Raw genomic sequence first — 18565 nt, 5'->3', positions numbered from 1 at the left:
CATAACTACAAGAAGAAAAATAATTGTAATGATGATCTTTGGTGAAGATTAGCAACTCTAAGCCTGTCTTCAAATAGGTCTAGAGTAAAATTTACAAAACCCAAAACCAAGAAATTGATTTACAATGGCCCAGGGTGGTAGCATCCCTTGGACCTGGCAGACATAAACCCATCCTCTCAGAAGGAAAGCATCCAGTATTCCCACACACATACATATTCAACTCAATATATAGTATATATGTGTATGTGTGTATACATACATATATACATATAATATACACACACATAAACACCAACAGAGGCAATGCCATCATAAATGCTGGGAAAAAATTTAGAACCCCAATGCCTTTAGATACTGGAATTGTATTTTGAATGCAAAAAAATCATATACGGATATATATAAAGAAAAAAAAACCTCAAACAGGAAATGAGTATTAAAAAATAATTAGGTTTTAAGAGAAACTAAATAGAACCTTTAGAAATGTATAATAATGAAACTAAAACCTCAATGGATGCTAATATTAAACAGAAAATTAGATCCAACTGAAGCTTTAATAAACTTACTACATAAGGTCACTCCACTAAGATGGGGAGACATAGCAGCTCTACCTAATATATAGAAACAAACACAGGGAGTCAGCCCAAATGGAGAGTCAAAGAAACAAGTCCCAAATGAAAAAACAAAACAAAACAACACAAAGCTCCAGAAAAAGAACTAAATAAAATGGAGACAAGCAATCTACCAAATGCAGGGTTCAAAACACTGGTTACAAGGATACTCAATGAACTTAAGGGAAGAGTAGATGACCTCGGTGAGAACTTTAACAAAGAGATGAAAAACATGAAAATGGAGAGAGAAAAGAAAGAACCACTCAGAAATGAAGACTACAACAACAAATGAAGAATACCTTAGGAGGAATCAACAGATTAGATGAAGGAGAGGATTGAATCAGTGACTTGGAAGATAAGGTAGCAGAAAACACCCAATCAGACCAGCAACAAGAAAAATGGATCAAAAACAATGACAATAGTTTAAGGATACTCTAGGACAACATTGAGTGTACCAACATTCACAATATAAGGATGCCAGAAGAGAAAGAGCAATGAATTGAAAACCTATTTCAGGAAATAATGTCATAAAACTTTCTCCTAACCTGGCTAAGGAAATAGACATACGAGCCCAGGAAGCGCAGAGTTCCAAACAAGATGAACCTAAACAGGTCAATACAAAGATATATCATAATTAAAATGTCAAAGGTTAAAGACAAAGAGAGAATCTTAAAAGCAGCAAGAGAAAAGCAATTAGTTACCTACAAGGGAGCTCCCATAAGACTGTCAGCCGATTTCTCAACAGAAACTTTGCAGGCCAGAGGAGGTTGGCATGAAATATTTAAACGATGAAAACAAGGACTAACAATCAAGATTATAATTCCCAGCAACGCTATAATTTAGAATTGAAGGAAAGATAAAGATCTTCCCAGACAAGAAAAAGCTAAAAAAATTAATCAACACCAAATCAGCATTACAGGAAACATTGCAGCGACTTCTTTAAGAAGAAAATATTAAAAATATGAATAATCAAATGGCAATTAACTACATATCTATTATTTTAAATGTAAATGGGTTTAATGTTCCAATCAAAAGATAGCGTGGCTGAATGGATAAGAAAACAAGACCCTTACATATGCTGCCAACAAGAAACGAAGCATAAAGTTGCATAAAAATAGAACGTCCATTAAAAAGGTCAGGATAATTATGTAAGAGGGTACAGTGTATACTATGTAAGGAGGATGTGGTAGATTACTGGAATGCTGGTAATGCTTTATTTCCTGACTAGGAAATGTGGATTTTTTAATAACCTATACATTACTTTTATGTATTTTGAATTTATATTTTATAATAAAGTGCTAAAACATTTTTTTAAATGCGATTCTACAAAATATCCCTAACAAAAGATGTACAAGAACTTGAAGAAATTTTTAAACTTTAAAAATCTGTCTGAAAAACACTAGAGAAAAGGAAACAAAACTAGGCACCATATTCATTGATTAGAAATTCAGTATCAGATATGTTAGTTCTTAAAGTGATATATAAGCTCAATGCAGTACTAATCAAAATCCAATGGGATTTTTCAAGCTAGCTTGATAAGCTTTCCCTAAAACATTGTGAGAGCATCCCAATGAAGTAGTACATATGACAAGAAACAGGCCTTCCAACAATCATGTGAATGATCTTGAAAAGGGACTCTACAGCTCTAGTCAAAGCCTTGAGACGCCTGAAACCTTGGCCAACATCTTGATTACAACCTCTGGAGAAACTCTGAGTCAGAGTCACCAGCAATGTTACACAGCAAGAGGTAATGGATACAATTAGCATCCTCAGTACATAAAGAACTTCCATGAATAAACTGGAAAAACCAACCAAAGGGAAAAAATGCACAAAAGATACAGGCTTTTTACAGAAGAGGAAACACAAATGGTATACATGAAAAGATGTTCAATTTCATCAATAATCAGGGAAAAGCACATTAAGACCAAGGTGAAATGCTATTTTACATCCACTGAATTGACAAAACCTGAAAGGTCTCACTCATGTTGGCCAAGATATGGAGCCTAAGTAACCCTTGATTGAACTTGTAGGTATGGAAAAATGTTACAATCACTTTGAAGGGAAAATGTGGCATTATCTTTTTAGATTGAAGATAAACATAACCCACAACCTAGCAATTCCACTTCTGGGTAGAGATATAGAGAAACTCTATATCCATAAACATGAACATGGTTGTACAGAGCAGCACTGTTTATACAGTTGACTCTTGAACGATGAAGAGTAAGGGACACTAAACCCCCATGTCCCCGCAGCTGAAAAGTATAACTTTTGACTCCCCATAAACTTTACTAATAACTTGCTGTTGACCAGAAGCCTTATCAATAACATATTTGATTAACACGTTTGGTATATTATACTGTATTCTTAAAATAAGCTAGAGGCAATTATGAAAAATAAAATACATTTACAGTACTGTATCGATAACTAAGTTTACATCATGTTTACAAGATGAATCGTCTACCAGTCCCTAAATCAAGTCTTATATGATAGAAAACACTGTAGATGTTATATGTATTATTAACACTAGACATCAAAAACAAAAAGATGTGAAAAAGAAATTCATATTTATGGATATAATGATTCATGCACTGATAATGAAACTGCAGCAATATAATTGCTTTCTGGTAGCCCAGTGTAATCAATACTATTGCTTCACAGTAGCCTAGCCTATACACTAATGAACGAGTCATTATAAAATTTTCATGGTATATAGTATTAGTCATATTCATAATACAGTAATAGAAACATCATTATTTTAAAAACACTTATCTGTAATGATAGGCCGATACACAGTATCTCCAATTATGAGAGAAGCATACTGTAATTCTTTGAAAGCAAACTTATAATAAAACAGTAAGAAATCTAATACATTATTAATTCTATATTAAATATCACTCACCTTATGCTTAGAGATAAGCTATTTCCATAAATGTATTGCGCATGATGTTCTACATGAGGAATACTTAGGCAATGATAATGACACAAAAACATATACATTTCTTGCAGTAGTTATTAGATTTTCTGATGAACATACACAGAATTTTATTAATGTACCGCATGATTATTTACTATTCATTAAGTGGAAGTGGGTCATCATAAAGGTCTTAATCCTCATCATCTTCACATTGAGTAGGCCAAAGAAAAAGGGGAAGGGTTGATCTTGCTGTCTCAGAGGTACAAAGGGAAAAGATGGAGGAGATAGAAGGGGAAGCAGAAGAGGCAGGCACACTCGGTGTAACTTTACGGATATACATTATAATTTGATTTTTTGCTTTTTCCTTTCTCTAGCAATGTTTCTGTACAGTACCAATCCTTTTTCCACCATTTGTTTTAGTTTCAGTGCCCGTGTCATGGAAGGGTCCATGTCGTAAGAGAAGTCAAAAGTAGTCTTGAATAACTGGAAGGAACACTTCTGCGACTGTCCAATGACAATTTGTTTTCTGGTGCTGCTGCTTCTGTCTTCTTCCTCATCATCAGCACTGAACTGGAAGCACTCACCTTCGTCAATTTAATTGTTAATTTCTCTGTCGTGGTATCTATTAGCTCTTGAACTTTGCCAAGATCCTTATCTTGAACTCCCACCCACACACACTTTTTTTGAGGGGGTGGGGGGGATATCCACAATCTCTTTCATGGATTCCTTAATTGGCTCTGTCATAAATCCTGTGGTCATGCACATCTGGTGTTTTCTCCAGCAGGGATTTTGGGCTTGATGGCTTTCACAGCTTTCTCTGTAACTGATGACATTGCCAAAGGTGTAATCTTTCCAGACTTTCATGTTCTGTCGGGGTTCTCTTCCATAGCATTAACAATCCTTTCCGTAGAGTACCATGTATAATGAACCTTAAAGGTCCTTCTGACTCCCTGATCTATAGGCTGAATAGAGACTTTGTGTTTAGGGGCCAGTAGACCATTTTGACACCTTTGGTGTTGAATTCATGGAGTTCTGATCGGCAGGTGCACTGTCCAATCAAGAGAATTTTAAAAGGCAGTCCCTTGCTAGGAAGGGACAAAGCATTGATGGAACCAATTCAGAAAAGGGGTTCTCATCCAGGCCTTCTTGTACAATCAAAAGACTGGCAGCTGGTGCTTATTTTTCCCCTTCCAAGTTCAGGGTTTACCAGCTTTATAGATAAGGGTAGTCCAGATCATAAACCAACTGCATTTGCACAAAACCAGTTAGCCTAACCCTTTCTGCTCTTAAATACTGGTGCTTGCGTCTTTTACTTACTAATAAATGTCCTTTGTGGCTTCCCCTCACCCCCTGAATAGGGCACTTTCAACGGCATTAAAAATCTGTTCAAGCAGATATCCTTTCTCCTTAATAATTTTCTTAATGGTATCTGGGAACTTTGCTGCCTCTTCACCAACAAAAGTTGTTTCTCCTGTTATCGTGACATTTTTAAAGCCAAACCTCTTTCCAAAATGATCAAACCATCCTTTGTTGGCATCAAATTCTCCAGTCTTAAATTCATCACCTTCCTTAAGCTTCAAGTTGTCATACAATGACTTCACTTTTTCCCTAATATATGTTAGTGTCTATAGGTATGCCTTTCTTTTAGCAATCCTGTACTCACATAAAAGCTGCATTTTCAATATAACAAACTATTTTGTAAAAAGTGCAAGGCTTTCACTCCTGATGGTGCAGCTGCAGTGATGACTTCATGGATTTCCTTCTTGCTTTACGATGGTACTATTCCTGGACTCTTCTACCCTGAAATGGCGGGCAACCATGGCTGCAGACCACAATCAACAGTACATATCAAGCAACTCAACTTTTTCTTATAATGTCATCACTTTTCTCTGCTTCTTGGGAGGACTTCCAGTATCACTAGTAGCACTTTAAATGAGTCCCATGGAGCTGTTAGTCAAGGTTTACATTACTGCATTAAACATGATGAAATATATATATACATATATATCTATACATTATTGCATTAAACATAAAATACACACACACACACACACACACACGAACTGTGAGATCACTTTTTACTGAGAAAATTTCCTGGAGATGAACTGCTCATGTGGAGATGGATTAGTGTCTTATGGCATCCTAAGCAGATACACGTGAGCTCACCACAAAAGCAAGAGGTGGCTATGAAATTATTACAGTAGTATATAATATGTACTACAGTTAATTTTATGTAGTTATGGTTTAATACATCTTTACATTTGTTTCATTACTCTTGACTGCACATGGTGACATGCAGTCAGCACGATCATGCATAAGTTTTGATAAATTTTAACTTTATAATAGATTTATGTATATTTTATGGTAGTAAATAATAGACTAGTATCTACACACATTTTATGTATTCATCATCCACCTTTTTCTTAACTTTTGATAGTTCTAGACTATGCAGTTTATCTGCAAGTTTTTCAAATTGTAGCACATCCCCAAATATTTTCCAGTATAGTTAATGAAAATAATCCAAGTATAAATGGACCCAGGTTGTTAAAGCCCATTGTTCAAGAATCAACTATACTAGCAAAATTCAAGAAATAACTAAATTTGTCCAATAGGAGGATAAATTGTATGTATTTATATAATGGAATACTAAACACAGTAAAATAAATTATGCATAAATATGGATAAATCTTAGAACAATGTTGAGTGAAAAAGCAAATCTCAGAAGATATGTAATATTAAACATTTTTAACAAGTGGAACATTAAGTTAATATATAAATCACATATGAACTATTAATATGTAAATTAATATACAAATCAATATAAACTACATAAAACTATCAAGTGATGAAAGTAGCACAAATCATTCATCAAATACTAACAACTTCCAAATCATTTGTTTAAATAATTGGGTTGGTACAATTTTTTAATATGGCTGTAACCAGTTAAATGATGGCCTCATGATTTGACGTAGGAGTGCACAGTCTTCCAGTGACTTACCCCCATTTCTCTGATAGTCATTAATTTACTAATATGCTGTCTGGCACCTGAAAAGAAGAGACATGCAGCTGATCTCCATCTCACCTCACTAAACAGGATATCTGAGTGCTAGCTATATGCCAAGAGCCAGTGGTAGAAGCTCCCAGCTAGAGAAAAAAGTGTAGAAAGGGGGTGGGGCGGGGGGAGCAAATTGGGAACTGGAAGCTTGTGTTTTAAGTCTTTCTCATTCCACATCCAAGACTGTGTTCCCCATATCAGCCAACCAGGAAACAACCAATGACTAGCTGAATGCCAGTTATGATGTAGGACAAAGACAGAATGGGAAAGTGAGAAAAATAAGAACTGGTCAAGTCTACCACGGCTTCTGCTGGTCCTAAGAACAAGCGCCTTGGTCTGCCCAGGCAAGTGAGGGGACAGATGGACTTGTGGAGGTGGAGAGGACAAATTTGATACTCCCATCTGGAGACCAGCCAAGGGAAGATGGGAGACAACAATGTAGGAGTTGTCCCGTTACTTGCTAGAAAGCACACCCTTCTGAGTCCCTCTCCTCACACCTCTTTAATGCACAAGACAGGCCACCTCCACCACCAACTAAGCTGCAAAACAAACATTAAAAAACCAGCTAAAAGGCCATTACTACGCTGCAAGGAGCTATGTCCCCAAACACCAGTCCACGCTCCCTTCCAGTTTCCCAGCTGCTATCAGAGCTTAGATGTGTCAGAGCAGGATGAGGCGTTTCTTTGGAGGATAAATAGGTTTTCCTCAGCTTGGTTGCTCATGTCTCTCTCCCACTCAAGAACTTAGGAAACCAGAGAAGATTCTCTAACACCTGAAATAATAAATCTTCAGCTTTGTCCCTAGTGCTCAAACAAGAAACGGGGTGTCATGTGTGGTTTCTGAGATAAATCATTTTTACCCGAACTTACATGACTGACCAGTTTACAACTTTTCAGTATTTTTTAACAACCACTATGGAAATATTTCTAATATTCAGCATTAACTATGGCTATATCAGCATGCACTAACTGAGTATAAGCCCTGCTCTTACAGAGTGTAAGACCATCTTTACAGAGTTCAAATATTTAACACGTAACGTTAATCAGGTTTAGGAAAAAATACATGGTAAAACTAAGAAAAGCAAAATAAAGACAAAATTCAGTTTAATGGTTATCCTTGAAAGAGAAAGAGATGGTAATTTTCTTTTTCTTAAGTTAGGTGACACGTTCATTTTATTATAGTTCTTAACACAGTAAGTTCTCCTCAGGGTTGACATTCTGGGTTTACCAAATCGACTTGTTGCTAGCTCCCATTCTCTACAATGCTATTGCCATCTTATAAAAACAAGTAAGAAATCTTGTCAAATACTAAAATTGTGCCAAAATCAAAAGAATTATGCCTATAGAGTTCCCCATTTGTATATAAAGAAAGGAATAAAGCTAACTTGATGTGACTTAAATTCTTAAGGACCTAGGTCCTTTACATTTTCCCCTAAATGCTGACAAAATTATCTAGTACTTTTAAGAGTTTTCAAACTTCTCAGACTTCAATCTTGAAAATTTTTATTTTCCCATCCCCCAATCTTTTGGTATCTCATAATTTCTGTAGTTTTCTAGATTACTGACAGTGACTATACTCAGGAATATATTTGGTCCCAGATATATGAGCTCATTGAAATAGCTTTGGTGTTTCTTTAGCATTTTTCACCTAAACTAATACTTTCCTCACAAAATCTGTTTCAATAAGTCTGGAGATACTTTTCCTTTGTTAATATTGTTATAAGGATGTTATCTTTCCCTAGCAAGTAGAATTTGACTTCCCTGATCTTAGTTCAGATAGTAAAAGCCATTTTCATTGTTTTGAGTGTTCTTGTTGACACTGTTTTCCTGCTATTTTGTTTTGTGTGTGTCCCGATTTCCAAGCTTGGCATGGATCTCTAAATTTTATTCCCAACAATTACAATCCCTCATTGTTCAAGAGCAACCCTGAGTTTTATTCTCTTTTGGAGTTTCCAGAAGTAACTAGTCATAGCTTCATATTTGCCCTTTTAAAAAGCTGAATGTTCTGAAATTAAAACTTCCTAAAATGACAGATATGACACTAATTATAGCAAACATTCTCTCTTTCCATGCTTCGAAATGCCAAGAAGACAAGGGTGCTTTTTCTGACTGATCAGAAATTCAAGCAGAAGCACAGGAAATGCTGAGCAATGTGTGGCTAGATTGAGCTATGTGTGGTGTTGAGACAGTTCTCATGGATGCAGAGGATAAGACAGAGTAAAAAGAAAGTCTGTGCAACACAACTATTGTAGAACAAAGGTAAAAAATGCAAATTATTACACTCAAATTCACGCCAAAGAAAGAATTAACTTTTTTTTTTTTAGGAAAGCTTGAGTGAAACTAAAACTAGAAAAAAATTTCCAAACCTGCTTTGTAAAAAAGGTCGCCCAATACAGCTGTTTCCACTTACGTAACTTGTCATCTACTTTGTATTATCTGGAATTTAGCACATTCAAGAACAAAATCATTACATTTCTCTAGTTCACATAGCAATGAGATATAACACACTATACACCTTAACTGACCATGAAAAGATTGTTTTATTCCATGAAAATATTCTCAACAGAGAACACTATCTTAAACAAAGCAATTTACCATTAAGAAATCAACATGTGCACAAAAAGAGTAAAAATTACTGAAAAATTAAAGATTTTTTTTGGACAAGTCACATGTTCAAAATTTAAGAATGATTTAAACTGTGCAAGTACAAATGTCTTTCCTATTGTAATAACCCATATACAGGTTGCACTATTCCATGTGAAGGAACTTGCCTCCTACGGAAGCAAATCCTGCTTTTAGAAAAACAAACAGTAGCTTGAAAAGAACAGTTAGTCCTTACAAGAAAACCTTAAACTTTGCCCTCTGTGGCTGCTAGCCAAAAAAACACAAGCACTTCAGGCTTTGTACAGAAGACAAACACAGCCAGATCACATTTCCTCCTCACTGCTAACCTTTAAAATACAAACAGCACTAGGATTTAAAACTACTTTATGTAGTCTGTCAGTATTGAATAATGTCACATTATATAAATAACCCTGTAACGAGATTCAAAATCTAAACTTTATAGTTTACTAGCCTCAAAAGTAATACACTATATGTCAGCTGTGTAACAGGAGCACACTTGATCTTATGAAGCCATTAACTTTAAAATTGTCATTCAGCTTTAGTATAACTGGTAGTACGATTCAAACAACACTGGGAAAAAATTAAATCACACAGCTTCTAAAATATTGCTTAAAATCCAACAATACACAGACCATTTCACGTTCTCTTTCTTCCCTCAAAACAGTAATGAATCAAATTAATGAAGCTTCCATTGGTACAAACGGCCCCCCACCCCCGCCCATCTCCCTATTAAACACCACTAAGAAATTAGTTAAGATACAAGTCATTAACAGAACCACAAATGCGAGGCAGGACGACATGAGCAACAGGGCACTAACAACAATTATATTTACAAGTATAAACATACAGAAATTTCCATTTTACAAGTAAAAGTGCACATAGATCATTACAAAGTTCCACTAAATTTTATCTGGTTCAAATAAAAGTCTCACTTGGAAACAGATTATAATTGTAAAAATAAAATGAGAACATGGTAACCCCAATTAAAAGACAATGGGGGGGGAGAGGTCCATAAAACTTCTCATAAAAACACTAAGTAAAATGGACTCAAACATGTCTTTAGTTTGATGCAGAAATTTGAAGATGCACCATCAAACATGGCAGAGCTCTAAAAGCCACCTACCGAGGCTACATCGGCAGCTGCAGCAGCCCTGCCGAGTTAAAGGAGGTCGCACTGAGCTGACACATAAAGCCCTTGTGGGATACTGTAGTGGTAGTGTTGGCAATCAACAGATTTAGGCACTCTAGTTTAAGGCAGCATTTGAATGGAAGCAGCTGACTTCTGACAATAGTCCTTTGTCTTGAGGTGGTGAGTATCTTCTGTGTTTATTATGCCAGGATTTCAGTGCTGACTATAGATTCTTCCCAGACTGGGGTGCTGAAGATGTATCATGTTTCAAAGAGTTCTTTCAACTGGGCTGTAGGCTAGAGCAGAGATGTTTTCTTTTTCTTATCATAAATACTTCAGGTTCACAAACTACTTCTTCATAATGCCAAAACTGGAATGTTTTGCAGTGGGGAAGTTACAGCAGCATACACAAACACTAGGATGGAAACATTAGTGCTGGAGATGTTTGACAAAGTGATGTGCACTACAAATGTAAAACAAAACAAAGGCTTTGACAAGAACAAGAGATTAAAAAGACATGCCTGAAAAATCTAGCCCGATCACTCTAGACGTGCAACAGGATGTTAAGCAAGCAGAGGTGGCGCAGGCAGACACTGACAAATGGGACGGATTCTAATAGACAATGGGTCTAAGAGCCAATTAAAACAGAGCTGGGATGGAGATGGCCCTAGTGGGACAGCCAAATATAAGAAAAATTTAATGACAGCGCTGCGCTCTGATTTAGAAATCAGTAAAATAAATGGAAAAAGTTAACCAATTGTTGGCTTTTCCCTCTTCGTGTGAGGTAACTGTGAATGAGGAATTTAAGAATTGGTATTACAATGATTTTTTAAAATAACGTATGGAAATACTAATGAAGTTAGTAGAAAATAATGTCTGCATGCACTCATGCAACTTGCTTCTCTCACTTTCTCTTTGAGCCTGACAACTCTAATACCCTCCCCCCAAAAGCAGCTGCATGTAACCTCCTTCAACATCTTGCCCATTTCCTCTGAAACCCTCTTCAGGAACCTGCAGTCCAGGAGGAAAAAGAAAAGAACAATTACTGAAGACCTATGGTAAGACCAAAAGGGGTGTTCAGTTTAAAGTGTCCATCCCAAATGTCTCTAAAATCATTTTATAGTCAGCTTTTGAAACACCAGAAAAATTTGGAACATGAGCAAAACTAAAGACTGGTCTACTTCCTCACTTCACTTCACATAACTAGCCCTGCACAATCCAGCAAATGCTTGTTGAATTTAATTGGGGGGAAAAAAATCTATTTTAATAATTGATGATTCAGCTAAAATGAGGCAATGCCCTAAATTGTGGCACAGATATCTTCTTCCAACCTAGTTAGTTAAAAAAGTTGTCTTTCTTTTCAAAGTAAAATATGCCAGTACTTCTCCTCCATTCAAGATTACCTTTCTAAGTTTATGTAGAACCTATTTTCATATGTATAACCACTAAATAATAAATAATCACTAAAGTGATATTCCCAAAAGTATTTTCAGGATGAAAAATATAAACATTAGATTAATTTGGAAGGAAGCCTGTACATTATTAAAAATTACTAGTAAGCCTGAAAATATTTTCGGGTCTCAAAAGAAAGCCATATTATTCACATAAGAGCTACACCAGGTTGATTTATTTTGCAGGTTTTTTGATTTACCTACTACTAAAATAGATTTTGTGCTACATACTTATTTTCTTCCTTTTAGGAAAATCAGTTAAGAACAGGGAGAAAAATGAAAATGGTTATATTCTTACTTTATCCAATTAGCCAGCTATTACTTTTATTCCTGGAAACTAGCTAAATTCAAACTCCTATGCCAAACCTCTCCTTTGGGAGTCAGCTTTCTATAGCATCTCATAGCAGTTTTGTTTATTTGAATTCACTACAGTCACTGTGTTTTCTGAAACCAAGTGTAAGAGTGTGTGTGGGGGCGAGGGGGGTTGGGGGCTGAGAAGTTTTATCTATGGATTCCTGCCTAATAGATCAAATTATATGATTTATAAGGCAGAAAACACAAATCCTTCAAACAGACTTAAGCAGGACATAAAGCAAAAGGCATCAATTAAGCTTCACACCAACATCACTCAAATGGTAAAGCGTCAACGAGAGCAGTTTCTTGTGGTAATATTCACATCTCCAAGATCGAGCCTACATTCAGCTCACATAGTGAACAATAAATCTTGGATGCCCTTTAAGTTTTCTTATGTTTTCCCACCCACTGAATGTGTTTTCATTTTATTTTATCGTTCCTATGTCATACATATCACAAAGCTGCCTGGTTAGTTCAGATGTAAGTTACTGCACCTTTACTGTTTTTCTCTAGAGTTACATCTATGTATGATGTGGGAACGTAGCCTTCTTCACCATTCTGTCTCCGAGCTCTTGTCCATCCATCACCTTTGTCCTCCTCAATAATGTATAGAACTTCACCTTCTTTCATTGCCAGAGTACCTTCATTATGTCCTAGATAAGAGTTTTCATAGTACAAGTATAATTAAGCACAGCAATAATTTCAAGTAAAAGTTACAAATACAACACACAAAACAACATGAAACCCAACTAGATTTCAATGCACCTAGAACTATGGGCCCAATGATTCTTGTTAGCAACATTTCAATGACACTTTGTAGTTTACCCAATACTTTCATATACATTATCCCATTTAAGCTGCAATAACCCTGTGAGGCTGGCATTAACATTCTCCCCGCACTCCATGTAACAGATGAAGGACCTGAACCACAATGACATTATATAATTTAAAAGGATACTCTAACTCTTATTTCACTATTCCAACTCCTTTCCTAAATTTGACTACAAAATTCAAGAGATATGGATCAGAAAAATAGTAAGAAGACAGTGAGCAGTGAGAGGGTGAAGAGACAGACGATAAGAATGTAGTTTGAAGAAAGACAGAGAGCAAAATACAAGTTCAACTCTGGTGATGGTAGAAGAAAAATGGTCATAGCTACAAAGCACAAACTTCCTTCAAAACCTCATTAGCTTCAGGGCTCTCTTTCTTTTCAATCCCCAACCACTCTCAATCTGCTTAGCATTAACAATTTTTCACAAATGAATCTTCATTGAACATATGCTGAATTCCTTCCCTAGATTACTCTCTAGAGTACACTATAGCAAGATCTTATTTAACTAAAGATTTTACTCAATTTTAAAACTAATACAATGAATGTGTAGGGAAGAACCTTAAGTCAAATACCATCTTACAACAACTTATTTGTAAAGGTGTTACGATGTTCCTCTATGAGTTCCTCTGTGAGGAAAAGGATTTTTCACAGTTCAAGAGAGAGAAGGGTAACTAAAAATCAGCAGGAGAGGGCCACAATGATTTCCTCCCCTCAAAAAGTTTGTCATCCAACAATCACAGAGGAAAAGGTGGGCACAGTCAGACACTACCACATTTTTTCCTTCCCTCACCTGAAAATGTGGCCTACAGCATCAGTATATGATGATGGCATTCAGATATGCCATTTGCCTTGTTCCTGTCTCCCAATGTTAGCAAGTTACAAAGGAAAGCATTAAGTGACATCTACCAGCCTTCCACTTCCTGGGTTGGGCTACATGCTCAAGCTGCTTCAACTTTGATGAGTATGTGTAGCATTAGTTAGACCTCTGGGGGAAATTCTATATTGACCAAAGTTGATAATTAAATAATAATCTGTATTAGGATGCTGATAACATAGGTAGTTTTCTTTCAATTTCATGTATGGAAGGAAAATCTCTATGTCTATAATACAGTTAAACAAAATCAGTCATACTAAAGAACTAGGATTATAATTTTCTGACAATGTATTATTTAGCTGAGGACTCTAAAATGCATGACTCTTGTATGTAGACTCTAAAGAACCAATTTTAGCAAATATATTACAAAAATCATACCATCAAAAGGGTAAATAGCTTTGCAGTGTCCAATAGCAGGCAAAGGGTCGTCATCTTCAAATTCATCATCGAACTCATTGTGGTGTCCATGCTGTTGGGGTGGCCCACGAACTTCTTGGTTTGCATCATCAGTATAACTTCCCTCAGGGCTATAAAACATAAAATGATCTCTGATCAAGTATCACAAACATGGGAACGTTTTATATTATCTACAAGTTGATCTCAGGATCAATTCAAAGAATCAAATATTAATGACACAGTTGCAATTAGGCTTTTATTTTCTTAAACGCCGACTATATATATATATAAATTACTTCTAAAACAAAATGCTTTGTTGAATTTCCTGAAATTAAAAAATTAGAAGACTACAATGTTCTAGACACATAACATGTATTCAGTAAATATGTCTCACTATCACCAAGTCCAGAGAGAAAATGTAAAGATGTAGTGAATGTTTGTCTTTCATCATTCTGGATTCATCGCCCTCTCTTTTGGCAAGATAACTCTAAAATTCCTTAGGGGACCCAGCCAGACCCATGTTTAGTTCACAGGCTTCAGATGAAGTTGTTCTGTCCTGGCTCCAGAGGGCCCATCTTAGCACAGCACTTGTATGGCCAGAGTGAAGAGTTCATGAGTAGATCTGTAACCCAGCTGGATATAAGGTCTCTGGATGCACAGAGACCTTAGCTTAAGACTGTTGAAAGAGAAGCTCCCTTCCTTTTCCACGGGACTTTAACCTGGAGAAATGAGCCTAGACCTTTGAAAGATCACCAAATTTTAAGATCATCATTTTTAGCCTTAAAATGAAGCCAACACAGTGGAAGGCAGAACTAGAGGTGGAGAGAAACTGAGTCCTGAGGATATCATCTGAGCTCCTAGATCAAGCTCTCCCCTGAAGCCAGCCATTAAAATCACTTTTTAGTTTAAGCCACTATGGGTAGAACAATTCATTCTGTCACTGAAATCCAAGACTCCTAGTAAAGTCAATTTCCAATTAATCATGTTAACAAGGAAGTTAGTAACTAGAAAATCTAAAAAATGTAGGTAATCCAAAGGCACTTTTTTCTTAAAACTTTTTTAAATCAAAGAGAGAAAAATGTTAATTTTTCTAAAGAATCAAATGAATAAGATTATAATAATTTTAAAAATCTACATAATTAGATTTAGCATCACTTTCAGTATGCCTGGAAGCCATGTCTTTAAATAACACGAGCTAAGAGATCAGATTATTTTAATCTGGGTTTTACCTAATAACAAAAACTATAATATTTTTGGATCTCTCTTGATATACTAAAGCTAGGTACGCTTTCAAAAAGTGATAACAGAAGAGGAGGAGGATGAACTAACATTTGTCAAGAACATCCTATTACTAGATATTTTACTACTGGGTGCTTTATGTACATTACTTCGTTTATTATTAATAACCCTGTATGATAGGTATTTAAATCTCTATTTTGTATTCTAGAAAACTGAGACTCAGAGAGCATTAAAAAGGAGCTTGCTTAAATTACACTGTAATTAAGCAGTAAACCAAGATTTCTCAAATTCTTTCTAAGGTGAATCCTAATTTGTTGGGCTTTATTATAAAAAAGAAAAAGACATATTATACAGAGGGGGAAAATGCCACAAATAGTATGAAAGGAAACTTAGCAAAATGCCTTTTAGAAGCTCTGGTCCAAACTAACAAAATACATTTTTTTCCCTTCGCAAACCTTTAACCAAAATTTTTCTTTGGCATTAGATACCCAATTCCACCTAAACTTTAAGGGAATCTTCCCAGCCTAAGGCACCTAAACCTCCAGATTGTAGCTCTGAAAAAAACATACATGAAATTTAGGACAAAAAAGAAAAGTTTGAGAGAAGAGAAGAAATACAATACAAAAAAAAAAAATGACCTTTCTCGTCCCTGTGTTACAAGATGATTTATGTCACTGCTATGTCTTCTGTCTCCTCTCCCACCTGTTTTGCCTTCAACTTCAGAGAGCCAAGCCTTAGGAAAAAATAAATAAAACTGAAAATAAATATTTTTAAGAGCGTATAAGAAATTCTACATTTAAAATCTGCTTTGAGTTTTTATGATTATGTAATTCTTAAATAAAAGAAACCTTTATTCCAATTTGGTCAGTGGTCAACTTTATAGCTAATAAAAACTATTCTAAATGTTTAGTTCATATTTATATAGTTTTAATTAAAAAAGACTTCAGTGAGGAACTAAACATTATAAACCATAATACTTTACTTTTAGATTATAAACCCTAAAATTAAAAAAATATTTGAAGATAATTATAGCAAAAACCAATCTATCATAATGAAGTTTATACAAATGAATTCATCTTAGATAACCGCTAAATAACAAATCTACCTCATTCTTGTGGATTTCCATTCGCAGACGGTCAATATTATTCATGGTCTCTGCTAATTTAGGCTGTAAACTTCCTGGATCCCCCATTTGTGGATTTTTCTCATACACATCTTTCATTTTGTTGAGTGCTTCTCTAAAAACAAAAAGGAAGCCAGAGAATTAAATATTCACTCTATATGTTCCCAGATAAAAGTTTCATTTGATGTGAGGGACCCACACGCAGCCTAATCTGAAAAGAGTCATATATCTATTTAAGTCTGGTCAAATATTACCTGATTAAAGATAATATGCATAAAGCTGATAATGTATATAGAGTCTGTAATTTATGGAGACAGTCTTTTAAAACATTTGGAATATCAAAAACAAAATAGATTTCATTTCTCATTTCTTATTTCTTAAGTGAAAGAACACACACACGCACACACACACACGTTTAATCAAAGGCTGGAAGATATTCCTTAATGTTCCTAAACTCAAACTCACTATAAAAAGACACATTATTCCACCTTTTCTCAGTTCACAGAATCGCTGTCTTCCCACTCGTTTATGCTAAAAATAGGAATGCCATCTTTAACTTGCCCCTCCCTTTAAATTCAGTTATTCACCTCCTCTTCGCTAAGGCATCATAATAGGTTATGCCTCAATCAGCTCTCCTTGACTCTAAATCTGATATTATTGACTAACATTCCTTAATACTCTTTTCTTCTTGATCTCCTGGAAAATACCTTTCTTTTCCCTTCTCTCCTCTACTGTCTCATAATCTCTCTTACTGGCTCCTTCTCTTCCTCTGTTCATCTTTCAAATGTGTGTTATATAAAATGACATAGGTTTCTTCTAATCTCATCATACATTCCTCCTTCTTCAGAATGGTCTTAATGTTTTTTTTCCCCAGTTTCACTGAGATATAATCAACTCTTATTGTTTTAATATCACCTATCTTCAGATGACTCTCAAATATGTATCGCCAGTCCTCTTTAAGCTCTAGACTTAATTTCCAAACCCAACTAGATTCCTTCAGATGGATTTTTCAACATATTTCAAAACTCAACATAAACAAAACCACTATCTTTGCTCCAAATTTATTTTTTCTTACTGTTTCAATTAAGTCTTCATCTGTAATCTTGAGCTAAAAAGTCTTTTTTTAATGCCTCCATTTTTCTGTTCTTCGACTTCCAATAAGGTGAAAAGACTGACCTACTGTGCCTTTGAAATGACTCATATCTACGCCTCCTTTCTATTCCCAAGAGATGTCTTATTTTAGGCCCTCAGCATCTCTCACCTGATTATAAAGCCTTCTAATTGGTCTCCTTGCTGCCAATGTCTTTCCTATACAATCTACTCTTCATACAGTTTTTAATTATCTTTCTTTAGAGTACAGAGGTGATAATATCACCTCTTCTCTCAACAACTTCTGGTGACTCTCTAATCCCTACAGAATGCCACAAAAAAAAGCATTCAAGACTTTTCATAATTCATCCTATGCCTTTTCATCGTTATCTTCTGCTATTACAGTCCACACAATTTCTAATCAAGTCTCCCTGGCCTACAACCAATTAATTCCAGGCCATGCAATGAATTCTATGCCTTTATTCTTGTTTTCCCTTCTTCCTTGAATGCTCCCACTCTCCTCTTACTGTCTAACTTCTTATCTAACTGACAAAACCCTACTCTCTCAACAAGGTCTAACTCCAGTGTTCTGGAAACAACAGGCTACTGTTTGGATGCCAACTCTGACATTTACTAGCTACCTAATCTTAGACACATTATGAATTTATTCGATACTCGATTTCTCCATCTATATAACAAGAACAATAATCTCAGAGAGCTATTTTAAGGAGTTTAATGACATAACTCCATGTAGAAGGCATAGCTCACTTCCTAGTATATAGTAAATCCATCAATAAACATTAGTTTCCTACACTATCGCCCTTCCTCTTCCCCCAACATCTCCCCAGTGAAGTTTTTAATTATCCCAGTAAGAATT

General features: G+C 35.5%; 1 protein-coding gene across 3 annotated transcripts in view; it reads right to left on the bottom strand.

The window, feature by feature from the left end:
• Positions 1–9097: 9097 nt before the first annotated feature.
• Positions 9098–18565, bottom strand: part of FNBP1L (formin binding protein 1 like) — an 89848-nt gene continuing 80380 nt past the window's right edge. For 2 of the 3 annotated variants that reach the window (XM_039874783.1, XM_039874781.1), the window contains 4 exons: positions 16582–16714; positions 16115–16209; positions 14220–14368; positions 9098–12788 (listed from right to left, as the gene is read on the bottom strand). In XM_039874783.1, coding sequence (XP_039730717.1) covers positions 12610–12788; positions 14220–14368; positions 16115–16209; positions 16582–16714 — 556 coding nt within the window. In that variant the 3' untranslated portion in view covers positions 9098–12609. The remainder of the gene's footprint in view (positions 12789–14219; positions 14369–16114; positions 16210–16581; positions 16715–18565) is intronic. The other variant, XM_039874782.1, reaches the window with a different exon arrangement.

Source organism: Pteropus medius, unplaced genomic scaffold (assembly GCF_902729225.1).
Source record: "Pteropus medius unplaced genomic scaffold, Ma_sr-lr_union100, whole genome shotgun sequence".
NCBI classification, from domain to species: Eukaryota; Metazoa; Chordata; class Mammalia; order Chiroptera; family Pteropodidae; genus Pteropus; species Pteropus medius.
Note: the sequence above shows the minus strand (reverse complement) of the source record. Positions and strands in the feature narration are given on the sequence as shown.